Source organism: Mytilus edulis, chromosome 8, assembly GCF_963676685.1.
Source record: "Mytilus edulis chromosome 8, xbMytEdul2.2, whole genome shotgun sequence".
NCBI classification, from domain to species: Eukaryota; Metazoa; Mollusca; class Bivalvia; order Mytilida; family Mytilidae; genus Mytilus; species Mytilus edulis.
The window spans coordinates 18065126-18083697 of record NC_092351.1 but is presented as its reverse complement, the minus strand read 5'-3'; the positions used below and the strand labels follow the sequence as shown (position 1 = coordinate 18083697).

The following is an 18572-nucleotide window of genomic DNA, read 5'->3' as shown; positions in this document are numbered from 1 at the left end:
AACTAACGGCCTTATTTATGTAAAAAAAGAAAAAAAATTTTGCCCTCCATTTTTATGCAAAACCTTTTACATTTTTATTTTATGGGTTATTGTTGAAGGTCATACGATGACGTATGGTTGTTAACACATACTTCCTTTGGTTTCTTGTGGGGTCCATTGACAACAAACATACACATCATCTACTTTATATATAAGTATTGTAAAAATTACAACGTATTTTGGTGATCTTGCAAAATGATAGTAATCCCGAAAATCGTAGTAAACATATTTTCTTATCTTAAAAGGGGGCAAGAAGGGTTCCATTAACAGGCCAATAAATAAGATTACAGTTGATTAAAAAAAAAAATAAAAAAAATAGGGGTATTTTTTTCTCTCATAATAACAGTAAACAGATTCACAACAATGTCAATTTCAAGAAAGCAGACAACAGTTAATTAGTCAATAACAGCACAGCATCAATGATCTTGAATATATGCCACTTTTAACTAAAATATAAAGGCACAGAACCAGGACATAGGAGCACAGAACCAGGACCGTTTTTCTTATCACCAGCACAGCGTCAGGACAATTCAGTTTAACGAGCTTGCACGACTTTTGCAATATAATATTGTTGTAATATACTTTGCATGGTACTTATGACGCATCAGAGAAAAATTAAACAACAAAACAGTCGTTTTATTGCCGTTCTGATACAATGTAAACAAACCCACCAGCACAGAATCAGGACCCACCAGCACCTGACAGGACCAAATCACCAGCACAGAACGTTCTCTCGCAGACAACCATACCCCTCGTGAATACAGTAAGTAACCATGGTGGAAAAGTTTCTTTAATTCTGCACTCATGTCGTTACGATTTTCTTTTAACAACAGATTTCAATAGTGTAAAACGAAGTATACTTTTGAAATATTATAAAGTGTTAACTTGTGAGCACAGGAAATCCTTATTTTGAAATTTATGAATTATGTAAAGCTACATGTATAAGCTTATCTATGTATCCTTTTTTATCAAGGTTTTAATATAGATATATAAATTATGTATGTTGGAGGTACACTTTTGCTAATAAAACATTTTCTAAATTGGAACTTGATAAGGATGTATATGTTGATTTTGACAAACAAAAACTCACTAGAAATGAAAATGAAAATCAGTACGAGATAAAGGTGAAAATATAATACTAATAAATTTTCTTAACATGGACAACGGTCAAATCATCATTCCTTATAATAAACGAAATTTAAACCATATCATATTATAATTCAACTAAGGATATGCAAAACTTCAACTACTAACCAAGTTCCGTATAATTGTTCACATTTTAATAATAGAACTAAGCAGATGTGAAACAATATCCTACAGATGAAAGAATTTGTAAATATTCCTTCATTGTCAAAAAACTTATGATAAAAGAAACATTTAGTTGAATTGAATTGATAATATTCAAAAACAAATAATCCTCATTACAATTAGATGGACTCATTCTTAAAGTAACTTTTTTTAAATTCCGATTTCCGGGTTTTGTTCAATGTCAAAGACCATATAGAAAAAATCTGTAGAATTGATAGTTGAACATTGATCAATTATATACAGTAATAAATAGATATGGTGTATGTTGATTAAATCTACATGTATAAAAGTTTAGCTTTGTAATAAGTTTATCGGCGTTTTTTCTTTTTAGCTAACATTTTATTTAAATATTCTGTAAAGAGGAATATTCAAGATCTTTATTAAAACTGCTATAACAAAATTTGATAAAATAGGATCTTTAAACCAAATAAAATGATAACACGTTATATGTAGAGAAAGAAATTACTTGGAAAAATGATTTTTCTTGGAAAAATCGTATTCTTAAAAAAAAGGCTACATAAAAAAATGTCATCACTTTTTCCGGTTAAGCGAAAAATGTCATTGCACTAATGTTTGACTGATCGTGTGACTTATCACAGGAATACAATATAATTTGTTTGCTGATTGTATTTATACACAGAAAACAGTGTTTTTGTATTTCATTTTCAGAAGATTTATCTCATATACTGTCTAAATATGACTCTGGAGAGGTTTATCTCTCAATGGGGTTGGATTGCTTGTTTCTACATTATTTTATTATATTTCAAATATAGTTGTAATGACTACATTTTGAATGTAGGTAGGCGCTAGTGTGCTTCTTTTTTTATCAAATTTTCCTGACCATCAGGGTTGTCCAAGAAGAGAATTTTTCATTATTTCATATCTAGTTCATTTCAGCTATTTATTTTGATAGTTACATAATACAGTTTATGCTGTTTTTGTTTCTCTATTCATAAGCATGTACACACTTCTAATGCAATCCCAAAGTCAAATATATTATACAAAGGATTTATATAATATCATGTTATATATGTACAATATATATGTCGATGGGATTGTATTAGAAGTATGCGCAAGTGATGGAAAAGAAAAGAGAGCTGAAACAGTCGAGAAATTTCCAGGACGTTTTTATCGAAAACGATATACCGAAAGCACAGAGGCTAATGAACAACAACTTGCGCAATATAGTGAAAGCAATCGGCATGAATAAGCTAGAAATGAGAGGAACAAGGGTTTGTCCAACATCATATGATAATCGTGTGTCTAGGGAGAAAAGTCCTGTCGTAGCCGGTAAAAGCGATGGCAATCAAGGGAATGGACAATCAAGAACACAACCAGCAAATAATAATTCTGGACGTGGTAGAAATGGTGGCGTCAGAGGTCGAAATGGTAAACGAAGAGGATATTAGGTTAAATGTGGGTTTTGGAACTTAAATGGCTGGAATACTGATTGTAAACGGGATAAATTTAACCTTTTAACCGATATTATCGCACACTGTAATCTGCATATAGTTGGACTGGCGGAAACACACTTAAGAGGAAATGATTCTATTGTAATGAATGGATATCAATGGTTTGGCCATAACCGAAATAACATACACAAACGTGCGAAATGTGGATCGGGTGGAGTTGGTGTTTTAGTCCGGAACGATTTTGCTGACCAGTTTTTAATAGAAATTGTCGAAAGCAGTAAAGATGGAATCATGTGGATTCGATTTACTGAAAAAAACTGTGTCCAAAACTGTTTTTATGTTTGCGTGGTGTATTTGCCACCAGAGAACTCTACTAGAGCTGTAAACGCACAAGAATTTTTTGACAATATTATCGGTGATATTTATACAATTCCTAATGAAAATATGTTTTATCTATGTGGAGATTGGAATAGCCGATGTGGTGATATGCTAGACTATATACCAGGCGTAGATTCCTTACCAGAACGAAATGTAGTTGATTTTAAATGTAATACGTATGGAAGCATATTTTGCGATTTTCTATCTGATATAAGCTGTTGTATACTTAATGGACGAAATACGATTCAAAACGACTTTACGTACGTATCTACTCGAGGATCTAGTGTAGTAGATTATTGTATAGTACCTTACGAAAAGTTACAAAATTTTGAAAAGTTTAGTGTAAGTCGTGCAAGTACTTTAGTCGACACTGTAAATGGTATCGGAAAATATGACTTAAAAGGAATTGTTCCAGATCATTCCATGTTATCATGGGAGATGTCACTAGACTTTTTAGTGACTGAAATAACACGTGAAAATACCAAACAATCTGTTAAGACGAAGTACGACAGACAAAACATACCTCAGGACTTTCTATTAAATTCGGAAGCTATTCGTGACTTAAACAAACTTATTTTAGACCTTGAAAACTCAAATAAGTCACAAGTCGATTTAGACCAGATGTATTGTGAATTTGTTAAAGTTGTAAAATCAGAGATGTCAAGTAAACTTTCATGTAAAACATATATTACGGATGGATTTAATAACAAACGCCGTAGATGCAAAAAACCATGGTGGAATGAAGAACTAACCGTTTTATGGAATTGTGTTTGTAGTGCCGAAAAAATATGGATTAAAGCAACCGGTAATAAAAGTACGTTACGTCATAATTATGTCCAAAAGAGGAAACATTTCGATAAAGCGTGTCAACGTTCCAAACGCCAATACTGGTATAGTATGCAAGATGAATTAAAGAATTTAGAAGATAATCCAAAAGAATTTTGGAGGAAAATCGGGAAAATTGGAGTAGGAAACAACAGGCAAAGTATTCCAATGGAAGTGAAACTGGAAGATAATACAATATGTACCGATCCAAAAATTGTTTTAGATAAATGGAAATGTGATTTTTCAAATATGTTAAATTCTGGAAATGTATATGAAACTACCGAAAAAGATGTTAACAGTTGCATAATAACCGATGATATCCTTGATAGTGAAATAACCAATGAAGAAGTTGTTAATATTTTAAAAGTGTCAAAAGCGGGAAAATCTCCTGGTTGTGATGAAATTCCGATGGAGATGTATAAAAATCAGACAGCTATAAACGCCCTTACTCAAGTGTTCAACATTTGTTATAATACAGGAATGATACCGGAGCTATGGAGTAGAGGAATAATCACCCCGATACCGAAGAGTTCGACTTCCGACCCTCGGGACCCGATGTCTTACAGAGGAATAACATTGGCGCCAACTTCATATAAACTGTATTGCGGAGTACTGAATTCAAGATTAACTGTAAAACTTGATGAGCTAAATTTTATACATGATGAACAAAATGGGTTTAGATCTAATCGTAGTACTATTGATCATTTGTCAACAATTACAAGTATTATTGAAACAAGAAAAATGTGTAAAATGTCAACTTTTGCAGCTTTTATTGATTTCAAAAAAGCATATGATACTGTAAACAGATTTTTATTATTTTGTAAACTTGAGTCAATAGGAATTAGTAGTAAAATGTTGAATGCTTTAAAATCTTTATATCATAAAGTACAGTCATGTGTGAAAGTTAATGGGAATTTAACCCAATGGTTTGATGTTCAATGTGGTTTAAAACAAGGGTGTGTGTTATCGCCCATTTTATTCAATATTTTTATTAATAATTTAGTAAATGAAGTTAAAAGTTTAAATGTTGGTATTCCGATAGAGGAAGAGAAAATATGTATTTTGCTCTATGCTGATGATATTGTTTTACTTGCTGAAAATGAATCAGACCTACAGATGCTCTTAAATGTTTTACATATGTGGTGTCATAAAAATGATATTAGTGTTAATATGAGTAAATCTAAGATTATTCATTTTAGACCACCTTCTTGTCCAAGGTCTATTTCTACATTTATGCTGGGTAATGATAATATTGAAATTGTAATACAATATACTTACCTTGGTTTACATCTTACAGAATTTTTAAATTATGATTTAATGGCAAAAGCTATTGCCAAGTCGGCAAGTAGAGCTCTTGGGTTATTGATCGCAAAATGTAAATCAAATGGTGGTTTTTGTTACTCTACTTATACAAAGCTTTTTGACACACTTGTATGGTCAGTCATCGATTATGGTGCTTCAATATGGGGAACAAGAGAATTCTCTTGCATAAATGCCGTTAAAAACAGAGCGATGAGATTTTTTATGGGTGTAGGAAAGTATACACCAAACTTATCTCTGTATGGTGATATGGGCTGGATTCCATGCAATGTAAAGCAATGGACAGCTGTTTTTAGATTATGGTCCAGATTTTGTAAAATGGACAATGATAGATTGAACAAAAGAGTATTTATGTGGTCATATAAGTATGGAAATAAGCCAATTAAAAACTGGTGCTTCAGAGTGATGACTAAGTTTAAAGAGTATAATCTTGAACCATATTGTAACTGTGATATATTGTTAACTAAAAATGTAATTACGGATATAGAATGCTTAGCTATTGATTTATATAAAACTGAATGGCATAATAAGTTGGTTTCGAATGAATATGCCAAACTTCGTACTTATAAATTATTTAAAACAGAATTTAAGGTAGAAAATTACATTTGTAAAACTATTGCAGGGAAATATAGAAGTGCTTTTGCAAAATTTCGCTGTGGTGTTGCGCCCCTAAAAATTGAAACGGGCCGGTATCAGAACATACCTATTAATGAAAGAATATGTTTTAGTTGTAATGATACCATTGAAGATGAGAAACATGTAATTTTGAAATGTCCACTATATGCAGATTTTCGTGCTGTGTTGTTTAGTCATGCTAATTCTTTCTGTCATGATTTTAATAGTATGTCAGATGACGATAAATTTGTATTTTTATTTAGTGATGAAAATGTTTACTATTATACTGCCAAAATCTGCTATGATATTTTACTGAAAAGAAAATGTTTATTATATTCTTAACATTTGTATACTTTTAATTTGTTTTATGTTACTCTTAACATCTGTATACTTTTTATTTGTTTTATGTTTTATGTATGTATATATATATATGTAATGTATATACCATTTTTATAGTCTCTCATAACTCTTTTTAGAGTGGCTCTTGTTTTATATTGGAAATTGTAATATTATGTAAATGTTTTATAAGAGGTGAGACTCAAATAAAATATTGTCTTGTCTTGTCTTGTCTTGTCTTCGAAATGATTATATGAAACTCTAAAATTTTGTTTGTATGAATGATTATATATCAATTAGCAACACCCATTTAACACCATACTTAATTGCCATTTTTTAATGGTTAAAACAAAATTCTTTCATGACATGCTTTTTTCTTATTTTAACATGGGTAGGATTGAATATATCTTTATAGCGAAAGCGAAGTTTCAAATCTTGACAAATATAATGCATTGATTTCCAGACGTTTCTATTTCAAATATGACGTCAATCACATGCAGCCCATTGTTTATTTGAATAACAACGTGGCTTGTTTCTAACGAAAATGAAGAAAAACATATTATAACTTTAAATAAATATATACAATTTGAAAACTGTATTAGTTTTAATAATTTACATAACGTAAAGAATAGAACGCCTTTCCACTTCCACAAAAATCTAGGTTCAATCACATAATTCACTAGGAGGACATTACTGTTCTCTTGTTTACTCCTCCATATTAATATTTCTGATACTCAATAGTATTCATAAAAATATAATTACAATCTTTTTATTGCTTTGATAACAATGTATTGCTTTCATATGCTTCCAATGTAACATAAAGTTGGTCTTAGAAACTATTATATATCAAAAGCATAACATATTTTCTGTTGCTTTTTATCTACTTTAATCAATATTTGTGTTTATGAAATGTTAGAAACTTTAAAGAGACAAATATATTCAGTGTAATTTAAGTTTATTTTGATTTTCATTAGCTAAATTATGGGTCGATATAAAGAGGTTCATAACGGGAACGAATATTAGTTTAATTCTTAAATTCACAAAAACACACAGATAGACAAATCCAAACGATTTAAAGGGAGTTAGACTATGTGATTCAAAAAGAAGATTTGACATCAACCACGCAAGTGTCAAAGTTACTCATTACTGTTTGCTATACCAAATGCACCTAAACATTATAATGGGGGAAAAAAGCATAAGCTATGGTCTGGTAAACTGTCTGTTTTGTTATATCTATTGAATGGGTTTTGCTGCCGAATGAACATGTTACCTACACATCCCTTTATTAACACACTAGTTTTATCAAACACTTGCTATCATATAAGCATAATAGTTTTATCAACGCAATACCAATATCCTTTTCCGATCAATCTTTTGTATTCTTACGAAATGCATATGAAAATTTTAATTTCTTTATAGGATTGTTCATTTAAAAACCAAGTAAATATTAATAGTAATTATGAATATATTCTTTGTATTCTAATTTTGTTTACTTAATCCATACCGGCTGAGCAGCGAGGTCAATAGCTATCATTTGCAATTCTTCCCGACGAACCCCTTGTTATGATTCTTGTCATTTTTTGCAACTTATACGTGTACGTGTTGTATTTTGTTGGGTTTTGTACACCGGCCATTTTCGTAAATAAATATGAAGGTAAACATGTTATGTAACATGATATCAAGGACAAATTCTCAATTACTGTGCATTACAAGTAGCATTCAACTTCTGTTGATTTTTATAAAATGACAATTTTTAACAACAAATTAAAAAAAAAAAAGAAAAATCGCGAAATCATGCACATTTTATGCACTTTCTGTGGTAACGATACGCTCAACATCAGATTACTTTTGTCTGTCTATTGTTCAAACCTTGCAGTTAAGTGCAACACACTTTTTATACATTTTTGCATTTAAAGTTTTTTATTGGACTATTCTAGTTGCAGGTAAACCATTAATATGCCTCAAACGCACTTAATTAATTCGTTTCATAGTTAGTGTGTGACTTAACTTTTAGTATAGATGTACAAAAGCCATAAATCCAGTGTTGTTGCCTATATAAAAACAATTTTAAGATATTAATTAGTAATAGATTAAAGAACTCTAACAGTATCAATTTCAATCATGTATATTATTTAGATAACAAATTTCAATTTTATGTGTATTTCCGCCATTTCTGTTAAATATTTTCGTTTAAACACATCAGGTAAAATGATATGGTGGACATTCTCTTGTGAACTCTACCACATTTAAAATCTTTAGTCATCACTACTACTCAAGATATAATCTTCATGTTTGAAGTGCTTTAATAAAATTATCACTTAGTTATGGTTTTGAAATGCAATTATTGGATGCATATCAACAAAAGTGCATTGGTGCATTAAAACGTTTCATAGACAATATTAGACACGATAATTATTTATAACATAAAGATCTTAAAATGGCATGTTTTTGTTGATTTATTTTTAATTCTTACCTTTCTAGTCGAGAGTTGTATACATGCACTGGGGTAAAGCTGATGACCGTAACTGCATTCACTGTCATCCCAAGATGTCGGATGAAAAAATAGGTCAGTATCTGTATTGTCTGTTAGTGTTGCTATATCATTTCCTTTACAAAGGAGACATTAATACGATGTAAATTTATAAAAGATTCACACGGAAATCACAAATTACTTCCGAGAAATGTGCATGAAACAGGAAATTCGATTTAAAAAAATCGCTAAGATGACCGTAAATCACAATCGAGATGACCGTAACAGAATCAGCAATTCATAACAAGGGTGACCGTAATTGGTTAAAAGATGACCGTAATTTGTAAAGGATGACCGTAATTTCTAAATGATGACCGTAACTTTTAAAGGATGATCGTCAATTCTAAGAAATATCCGTATTTGTATAACTACTTTTTTTGTATCAAATTATTAATGGTGTTGATATAAAACGTATTTACATGAGAGTATTATCCTATAGGTAGGAGAAAATGTGACGTGCTTTAAATACAAAGTTCACCATACATATCTTTTTTTACGGTAGAGGGTATACTTTTTAAAATGAACATACAACAAGACATGCACATGAAACAGTGGGGAAAACATGCAACAAAAGCGCGATTAAATGACACCTTACAAGTATAATAAAAAAAACTAAAAGCCAAAAGATCTTTTTTTTATTTCTAGAATTCCTTGTAAAGACATATAATAAATGCACTTTTTTAAAAATGCCAATGGATGTACACCCATTGGTATTATATCGTCTTTGATTTGTCTTCTATTTTGTCTTGCAAGTAAAATAACATAACCTGTTTTTAAAATACTACGACCACACTAGTGAAGGCGAGCTCCAGCAAAATATATCCTTAAAAAAGTCTTGTGCGTATAGCGTATCACTAGGGGCAGGGGCGAATTAAGCCATTTTCAAAAAAGGGGGGTCCAAACCCAGGACAAAGGGGGTTCAAACTATGTTTCCCCATTCAAATGCACTGATCGGTAAATAGAAAAGGACCTCGGACCCCCCCCCCCCCCCTTGGATCCACCACTGAGGGGAGCCTTGTCAATTTGTATATACAGCAATGTTATTCATATATAAAGACAAACTAAGATTTTAATCTGCTTCCTCTGGAACCATACACACAGGCTCGATTACCGAATATTCATATGTTTGATTCGTGTTTTTTATGCTCCATTCATGGGCATTATGTTTTCTGGTCTGTGCGTCCGTTCGTTTGTTCGTCCGTACGTCTGCTCGTTCGTCCGTCTGTCCCACCTCGGGTTAAAGTTTTTGGTCGAGGAGGTTTTTGATGACGTTGAAGTCCAATCAACTTGAAACTTAGTACACATGTTTTCTATGATAATCTTTCTAATCATAATGCCAAATTACAGTTTTTCCCCATTTTAACTATCCACTGAACATAGAAAATTATAGTGTAGATGAGGCATGTACTAGAGACACCGTAGAGGGACACATTATTGTTTCTTCAACTTTTCGTCGTATCTCTGTCAATTTGTATTAAAATTTTAAAGTCGTTATCAATAAATATTTCATTATTTACGAGAAGTTTGCAATTTACTATCATTGTCATGAACTCAAAATACCGCAAATAGTTAAAAATAAATTGATGAAACATGTTTATATCCGCTAACTAAGCCCCTATTGAGACAAACACAACAAAAAGCTATGAATACAAATACGGATATTCTTAGAATTGAGGGTCATCATTTAAAAGTTACGATCATCCTTTATAAATTACAGTCAATCTTTACAAATTACGGTCATCTTTTACAAGTTACGGTCATCTGTTTACCAATCACGGTCATCCTTGTTTTATGTTACGGTCATCTGTTTACTAATCACGGTCAACATTGTTTTATGTTACGGTCATCTTGAAAATATTTTGATAATGATTTACGGACATCTTAGCGATTTTTTCAAATTGAATTTCGCGTTTCCTGAACATTTTTCGGGAGTAATTTGTGATTTCCGTGTGAATCTTTTATAAATTACATCGTATCAATGTATACTTTGTAAAGAAAATGATATAGAAACACTGTAACAGGCAATACAGATACTGACCTAATTTTTCATCCGACATCTTGGGATGACCGTGAATGCAGTTACGGTCATCAGCTTTACCCCAGTGTACATGTATGTCAAAAATAATGTACCAATCAGGAGAATGCGTTGAAGTTATTTAACTAATATTTACGTATACAGAAAATTGCGCCAAGCATTCAGGATTAAGGTCAATGTAAAAAGGGTTGCTATTTTAAACTATGACATTAACATTGATCTCATAATTTTCATCTATTGTTTTAGATTTTATTCGAAATATTTGTATATATATGAAATTTTTAAAAAGTTCAAAATGAAAATGGATCCTTTTTTAGTTGTTAGTTGTCATTTTAGTGCACTTTCCATATTTAGTTGCTATAATATGGGTAGACATATTTGCACCTGTCCTAAGTCAGGAAGTTGATGTACAGTAGTTTTCGTTTGTTTATGTAATTTATACGTGTTTCTCGTTTCTCGTTTTTCATAAAGATTAGACCGTTGTTTTTCGCGTTTGATTGGTTTTACACTAGTAATTTGGGGCCCTTTCGTTATAGCTAATTGTTCGGTGTGAGCCAAGTCTCCGTGTTAAAGACCGTACATTGACCTATAAAGGTTTACTTTTACAAATTGTTATTTGGATGGAGAGTTGTCTTATTGGCACTCTTACCACATCTTCCTATATCTATATGAAGGTTTACGAAGGGTGTTAATATGATTTTAAATATTTATTTTGTTAGAAAAGGTACAAGTTGACAAATACAAAGACATGCACAGTGTAATTAAAAATAAACTTTCGGCAATGGCCACCTTAGTGTCCTAGTTACTCATTAAATTTTTCAAAACCTAATTCCATCAGAATATCATGATGATTTGGCACAACTTTTTGGGAATTTTTGGTCCTTAATACTCTTAAACTTTGTACTTTGTACTTTTGGCTTTTTAACTATTTTGATATGAGCGTCACTGATGAGTCTAATGTAGACGAAACAAGTGTCTGGCGTATTAAACTATAATCCTGGTACCTTTGATCTATTTTTAGAACAAAGTGTATCATAGTCTTAAGTAAAGTGTTACCCAATGAACGTGTAGCCTATATCTCCTTTAGTTTACATATATTCATGAAATCTTTTTTGTACAATTGTAGTCTAATAATAATTCAGTGTCAATGTTAGATATGGTAATTTCAAGTATGTTTGGTATGTCTTTGTTTTCCTGCGGTACGAATTCACGAATCTGATCAATATGTCTCTTCCATACTAAATCTCCAACTTGGACTTGATAAGTTACTGTTCCGAGTTTATGAACGATAACTCCTTGTTTCCACTTGTTATTGTCTAGCTATAGTCTCTTTAAGATTTGGACTCGCTCCCTACTGTTGCAAAAAAAAAAAATTTTTCACCATCTCCTCATTTTATTATTATTCACTGTGGAGCTAATGATTTGACAGATTTAGAATTGACCGGGAAGGGTTTAATTGAAAATGTAAAATAGTCTACCCTAGGTAGCCAGGCTTTTTTTTAAAAAGGTTATTATAATATGGTCTTCAATGCTACAGTGCGATACTGGCATTTTGCACCTTTGAATGTGGGTGCAATAATAGAACAGAACAGAAAAAGAGAAATTTAGTGGTCAAAATCTTTGTTATAGAAAACGAGGGTAAAGCTATATTACACGAGAACATTAGGGCAAGTGAAGTGTCTTTATAGAGAACAGATGGAACTCATTTGTCACAAACTGGAAATAAGATTTTCTTAAATAATATACAAGGGGGGGGGGGGGGTTGAGTCTTTCCTACGCACAACAAAATCAACTTTTTCAAATATTCAATAATGAAAATTTTGTGGAGGTGAGAACCCATGTCAGATTTGGTAGCTGACTTGGGCTCCCATGTGGCGGTCCAGGGAGACTGGTAGTGATTGGGGGATTATTTCACTCGGCCTGACAAGTTCTAAAATTTGCAGGTTTGGAAAATGTGGTTTGTGGTGACGGTGGGGTCTACAGATGGGTGACTCTGGGACCTCCTCAACCTCATCTTATCTGCCAACAGGTGGGGCACTAATAACTGGAGCATTGGTAATACGAGTGTTTTCCCCGGTCACTCCCCATGGTAGGTGGTTGTGTAACCGTGTTTAACTACCAGGGGTTTTATGACACTATGTCAACATAGGTCAGCTGATAGTCCTTGTGTATAGGTAATCGGTAGTCACCCTGGCGCCTCAACAAAATATTATAGAAGTAATGCCACAAAGTAAAAATGTATATTGTAGTAATGAAAATGTAAATACAAGTTGGTGTAATAAAATGTATGTTTAATTAAAAGGATTGTTTTTGTATAAGTTGTAAATGAAATACAGAGGATGGAACCTCTACACAAATGAGTATAATATACAGAAAGTCTGTAGTATTTTAATTTTGGTATTTGTGAATTATCATTAACAACAGACAAAGAGAGACAACTCTAGATTAATTTTTAACACAGCTTAGAAAATACGTCAACAACTCTTGATCGTTGTTCTACATCTCATTGTTCGTTCAGTACTGATAAAGGGTCTTCTTATATGAGTATTGCAATTAAAGTGTATCATAGTCTTTCGTAAAGTGTTACCAAATGAACGTGTAGCATATATCTCCTTCAGTTTACATATATTCAACAAATCTTTTTTGTTCAATTGTAGTCTAATAATCTTCTCAATGTAAAGAAAAATTATCCAATGAATTCATTGTATAAAGTCATTCTTACGAAATGCATAATGTAAATTGTAATTACATATTAAGCAATCATTAATTCAAAATAAAGTCAACATTAGTAGAAGTTTACGTATTACTTTAATTGTTTTTCCCTAATTTTGAACTTATTTTATGCTGGCTGAGAGCCATATTCTTTAAAAATAGCCCCGGCAAACCCTTAAACGATTCCAGTTATTTCTAATCAACTTAGCGGCTATTTCGTTTAAACAAAAATGATTAAATATTATAGTTACGGGACTCACGCCATCAAATGAAATTCTCTCTGGATTATTTTAGTATATGGTAAAAGAAGAATAAGAAGTATGAAAACTGGTTTTTTTTATGGATGATACATGTTACTTAATTAGGCAAATCAGCGTTGCACTTCTTCATTTCGGTTGTATTCCCGTCATTTCCGTTAAAAAATATCATTTTTAACACATTATGTAAACATTATGAGGAGTACATTTTCTTGATTACTTTTGCTTAGAAAGATTTAGCAAAAATACTAAGATATGGTTATCATCTTTTTTTTAAGATTTACTAAGGCAGAAATATGGAATTTGTTTAATCTAATAACAGTTTGTTCATTTGTTTAATTTAATTTGTATAGTCCCAGACAAAGCTGATGTATTATTGGCTTGCATGTCAATACTACAACCTCATTTGAATTTGTATTCATAAGACTATCAATTTGACCGTTAGCTAGAGATCGCGCGCATGTGCTTCGTATGTTCAATTGTGAAGAAAGAAATAAGTCAACCATATTGAAGTCCCATTTCGTTGACTGGTTGAACTCAACATTTTTTTCTTGAAAAGGTATAGCGATGATTTCATAGTTAATTAGCAATGGCATGTATAAAATAGACCTTGTATTTTTGTTTATTTGTTCTTGTCTGTTTATTCCTATTTATATTTGCATCTTAACATCCATTGTCAATTGGTTGCTAGTTGTTTCTTTTTTTTACTTTTGTTATTTGGATATACGTATAACTGGATACGTAATGCTCTTAATATTTAATGCAAGGACAATGTGTAATTAAATACAGTTTTATCAAGTGATAAACTTTAATCACTAATTGTAGAAGAATAAAATAATCCCATTATTAATAAAACAGAGAATGGATAAATTAACAACATACCCAAACAATAAAAACAAATGAAATACATCTACTGAATATGTTTGACATGTTCTACACAATTACATATTTTAAAGCAACCGTTGCTATTTACATTTCTATTATTTATCAACTGTTCCAAACCATTACACATAGTTCGGTACAGTTCATTATCTAAATGGAGAATCTCAAAGATTTTACACAATTAAGGTGAATGTGCGCGTTCTGTAGAAACGCAAGAAGTATTTAAATGTTATATGTCTTTAAAATTGCCTTAACAATTGCACAAAATTATCGGTATCGGGAATGAACATTGAGATTGTTACCTGAGAATTTAGCAAAATCTATTTATGTCGTCAATTATTAATAACTATGTTCCGCATTATAGGTGACATCAATTGAGAGCGAGTTATAAAAGTAATTCCTAAAGCTGTGTATTTTTGGAAGGTATGGTCCGGTACGATACGATTAAATGCAATGTTCCGTTCACTGTACGGCCAATATATAAGAAATTATTTAATTTACTAATTTATTAAAGAAAATATAGATTTTAACCAGCACAAATACTCTCAAGGTAACCATGGTAACGAATAATAACAAAATACCGATAAAGATATGCAGCTCAGTGTTGTTAACCTATAGTTAGGCTTCTTTATTATTGCTATTTAAGAAACACTATTATTTTCAATAATGTATATAATTGAAATTAAAAATTTCCATTGTTAAATGCAATGCCGCCATTACCGTTAAACAATCTTTGTTTAAACACATCATGATCAATGATATGGTGGACATTTACCTGTTTAATCTACCGTATTTGAACTCCTCATACTTATTGCTACTACTAATATATATAAATATATAACATTTACGTTTTAAATTCTTAAATAAAAATATCACTTAGTTATGGTTTTGAAGTAGAAATACATGCATATCAACAAATGTGCATATGTTGCGGAAAAAGCGTCACACGTCACTGAAAAACATTAGACAAGATAATTATTCATAAAAATTAAATTTTACAAGCAGAACACTTTTTTTTATATATGTGTTTTGATTTCTTACCTTTTCAGTCTGTATGCTAGTTAGGGTAATGTTTAACTCGATGCAAACGTTAGAATTTTTGTGAATTCATAAATCCATGTTTACAAAAATTCAGTATATCCACCTGGGTTTAAGGTCAATGTCAAAAAAGTAGTCCTTGATGATGATAAATATATTAAAGTTGACATAATTTTGATTTGTTGATTTTACTTATAGTATGTGTTTATACAATATATAAAAATGCATTTCTTTTTTAAAATCAAATTATTAAATGTAGTTTAAGTGTTATTTTCATTATGGTGTTTCTATAATATTAGTCAATATATGTAGGTTAAAATGGGGTAGAAATTTAAATAAAGTTCAAGTTTTTAGACAAGTATTTTGTAAAAGCATTTAGGTTCATTCAACAAATATCTGCATTATTTTTCTTACAACAATACAACCAAATGGACAATGTTAAGGAATGATTAAAATAAGCTGAAAAGGTCAGGCAACATCGTGATCAAAGGAAAAGAGTAAATCAGCAAGCAAACGATTTAGTTATTTAACGTAAATCTGATTTTTTTGAAAGATACATAAACCTGAAAAATCAAGATACTAGATATATACATTTTCCAAAATCTTTATTTAGAAAAATAACTCTTTTTTAATATTATACTGCATCAACAGGAAAATACCAAGAGTACCAAATAGGACAAGTTCATATTCGACCTGATATAGAAAATCACATGTCTTTATTTAGCGTAGATTTAGTGCAAACTAGTATATGTATTTGAATTCAAAAGAGACAGACAAAAACTTTATCAACAATACTTGAAAATTAATGAGACAACTCTCCATCCAAGTCACAATTTATAAAAGTAAACTATTATAGGTCAAGGTACGGTCTTCAACACGGAGCCTAGGCTCACACCAAACAGACAGCTACAAAGGGCCCCAACAATTACTAGTGTAAAACGATTGAAACGGGAAAACCAATCTATATAAAAAAACATCTAAGGTTAACATATGTCAAGTGTATCGTAGACATCCTTCCTCTCTTTAACAATAATTGCAGTAACAAAAACGAAATAAGAAACGTGAACTGCAGAAAGAAAATGAAGACCATTTGAGGATGGATTGGGGCAAGTTAGCGTTACTCTACTACGACAGCTCATTTTAAGAGAGCCGTGGTGTAGTGGTTAGTGCATCGGACTACTAACACAAAGGTTCCTGGTTCGATTCCTGTCTGGGATGAAAATTTCAGGAACTGAATTTTCGGCTCTCCCTTGACACCATTTGCGAGTATGGTCTCGAGGAAACGATGATAGTCCGTCGGAAGGGGACGATAAATGGCTCGCCCGTGTTAAGAGAGAGTCATATTTCTTGCACGTTAAAGACACCCTTGTAGATTTCGAAAAAGAGCACCTTATGCCGCTACAAGGCAGCACTCGCACCCGCAAAGTGGAAAGGGATTAATATAAGTTGCAAAACTTGTTTCCAAATCCACTATAAATAAATATGTTTAAACTAAACTAAACAGCTCATTTTACTATTTTGATGGTTTATTTTTGTGTAATTGTTTCTAACTAAGGCTCGTGTCTGCTTGAACATTTTGTTAAAATGTCGGGAGCTTTCTGGATTACCTCGGGGAAAAGAGGAATAATAAAGAGCGAAAAGATGCCAACAAAATGGAGTCTAAAGACACCACGAGGCAAACTTCTATCAGTTGTTCGATTTGCCTCAATTACTATAGAATTCCCGATAATATCTCAAATGTACATCTGATAATGAGTCAATATCTACGAAAACACCAAGATAACAGCTGTACAATACAGTTCAAAATAGTTGTATGCAAATCGTATCAAAATGCAAGGAAACGGAAACACGATAGGAACTCAGTAAAACAGGGAGACAGTGTTAAAATTACTTTTGGCTTCATAAAAGATGAATAATAATATAAATTTATTTGGCCGAAAACATAAATCTTTACATACATGTCTTTACAATAATAAAAGAACAAACACAAATACATATACAAATAGTAATACTTATTCAGTTGATCTAGTACAATAGTTACCAAAGGTACCAGGATTATAATTTAGTACGCCAGACGCGCGTTTCGTCTACATAAGACTCATCAGTGACGCTCATATCAAAATATTTATAAAGCCAAACAAGTACAAAGTTGAAGAGCATTGAGGATCCAAAATTCCAAAAAGTTGTGCCAAATACGGCTAAGGTAATCTATGCCTGGAATAAGAAAATCCTTAGTTTTTCAAAAATTTCAAAGTTTGGTAAACAGGAAATTTATAAAAATGACCACATTATTGATATTCATGTCAACACCGAAGTGTTGACTACTGGGCTAGTGATACCCTCGGGGACGAAACGTCCACCAGCAATACACATAATGGCGGGTGACAAAAATTAGATATCCGCCAAACAAGCCCGCCAAACAAAACCAAACAAGCTACAGAAGCGGTTAAATATGAAACGCCGGAACTGTCTTATAGCGTAAATATTTAATGTGTTTTGTCGCTTTGCCTATACGTCCTATCATTTCTTCTTTGTGTTATGTGCAGATGCCTTTATTTCCTGACACGGGATCTCTGTGTTATGTCAAATTAGTAATTTGTTTGGTCAAACAATTGTATGATATGTCATTGCTAAACTTTGTTGTGTACAATAGCATTACATTATGCTGTAACTACTATATATTCTGTGAATACTTCGAAACTTTATGATCAACCACCTTTACATTCTCTCATTTGTTGTGTCTATTCTTCTTTTACGTAAGTCAGTTAATAATTGCGTCCTGTCTCAAGTGTTATTGTTATGCCGAATGTTCTAAACGTTTTGTTTTGATACATCTTTGTTCTATGTAAACCTCATGATGTTATAATCTTTTGGCGTTATATTGT

At 31.7% G+C, this 18572-nt stretch overlaps 2 protein-coding genes across 5 annotated transcripts in view; both read right to left on the bottom strand.

Moving 5' to 3' along the window:
- The window catches only part of LOC139484982 (FHF complex subunit HOOK-interacting protein 1B-like), a 626211-nt gene that overhangs the window by 335813 nt on the left and 271826 nt on the right, over positions 1-18572 (bottom strand). The window lies entirely within an intron of this gene.
- The window catches only part of LOC139484978 (uncharacterized), a 131245-nt gene that overhangs the window by 19995 nt on the left and 92678 nt on the right, over positions 1-18572 (bottom strand). Inside the window, exon 1 of one of the 2 annotated variants that reach the window (XM_071269043.1) lies at positions 8707-8868. The exons of the other annotated variant lie outside the window; for it this stretch is intronic. Coding sequence (XP_071125144.1) covers positions 8707-8774 — 68 coding nt within the window. The 5' untranslated portion in view covers positions 8775-8868. Of the gene's footprint in view, positions 1-8706; positions 8869-18572 lie in introns of those variants that run through there. 2 annotated transcript variants of the gene reach the window in all.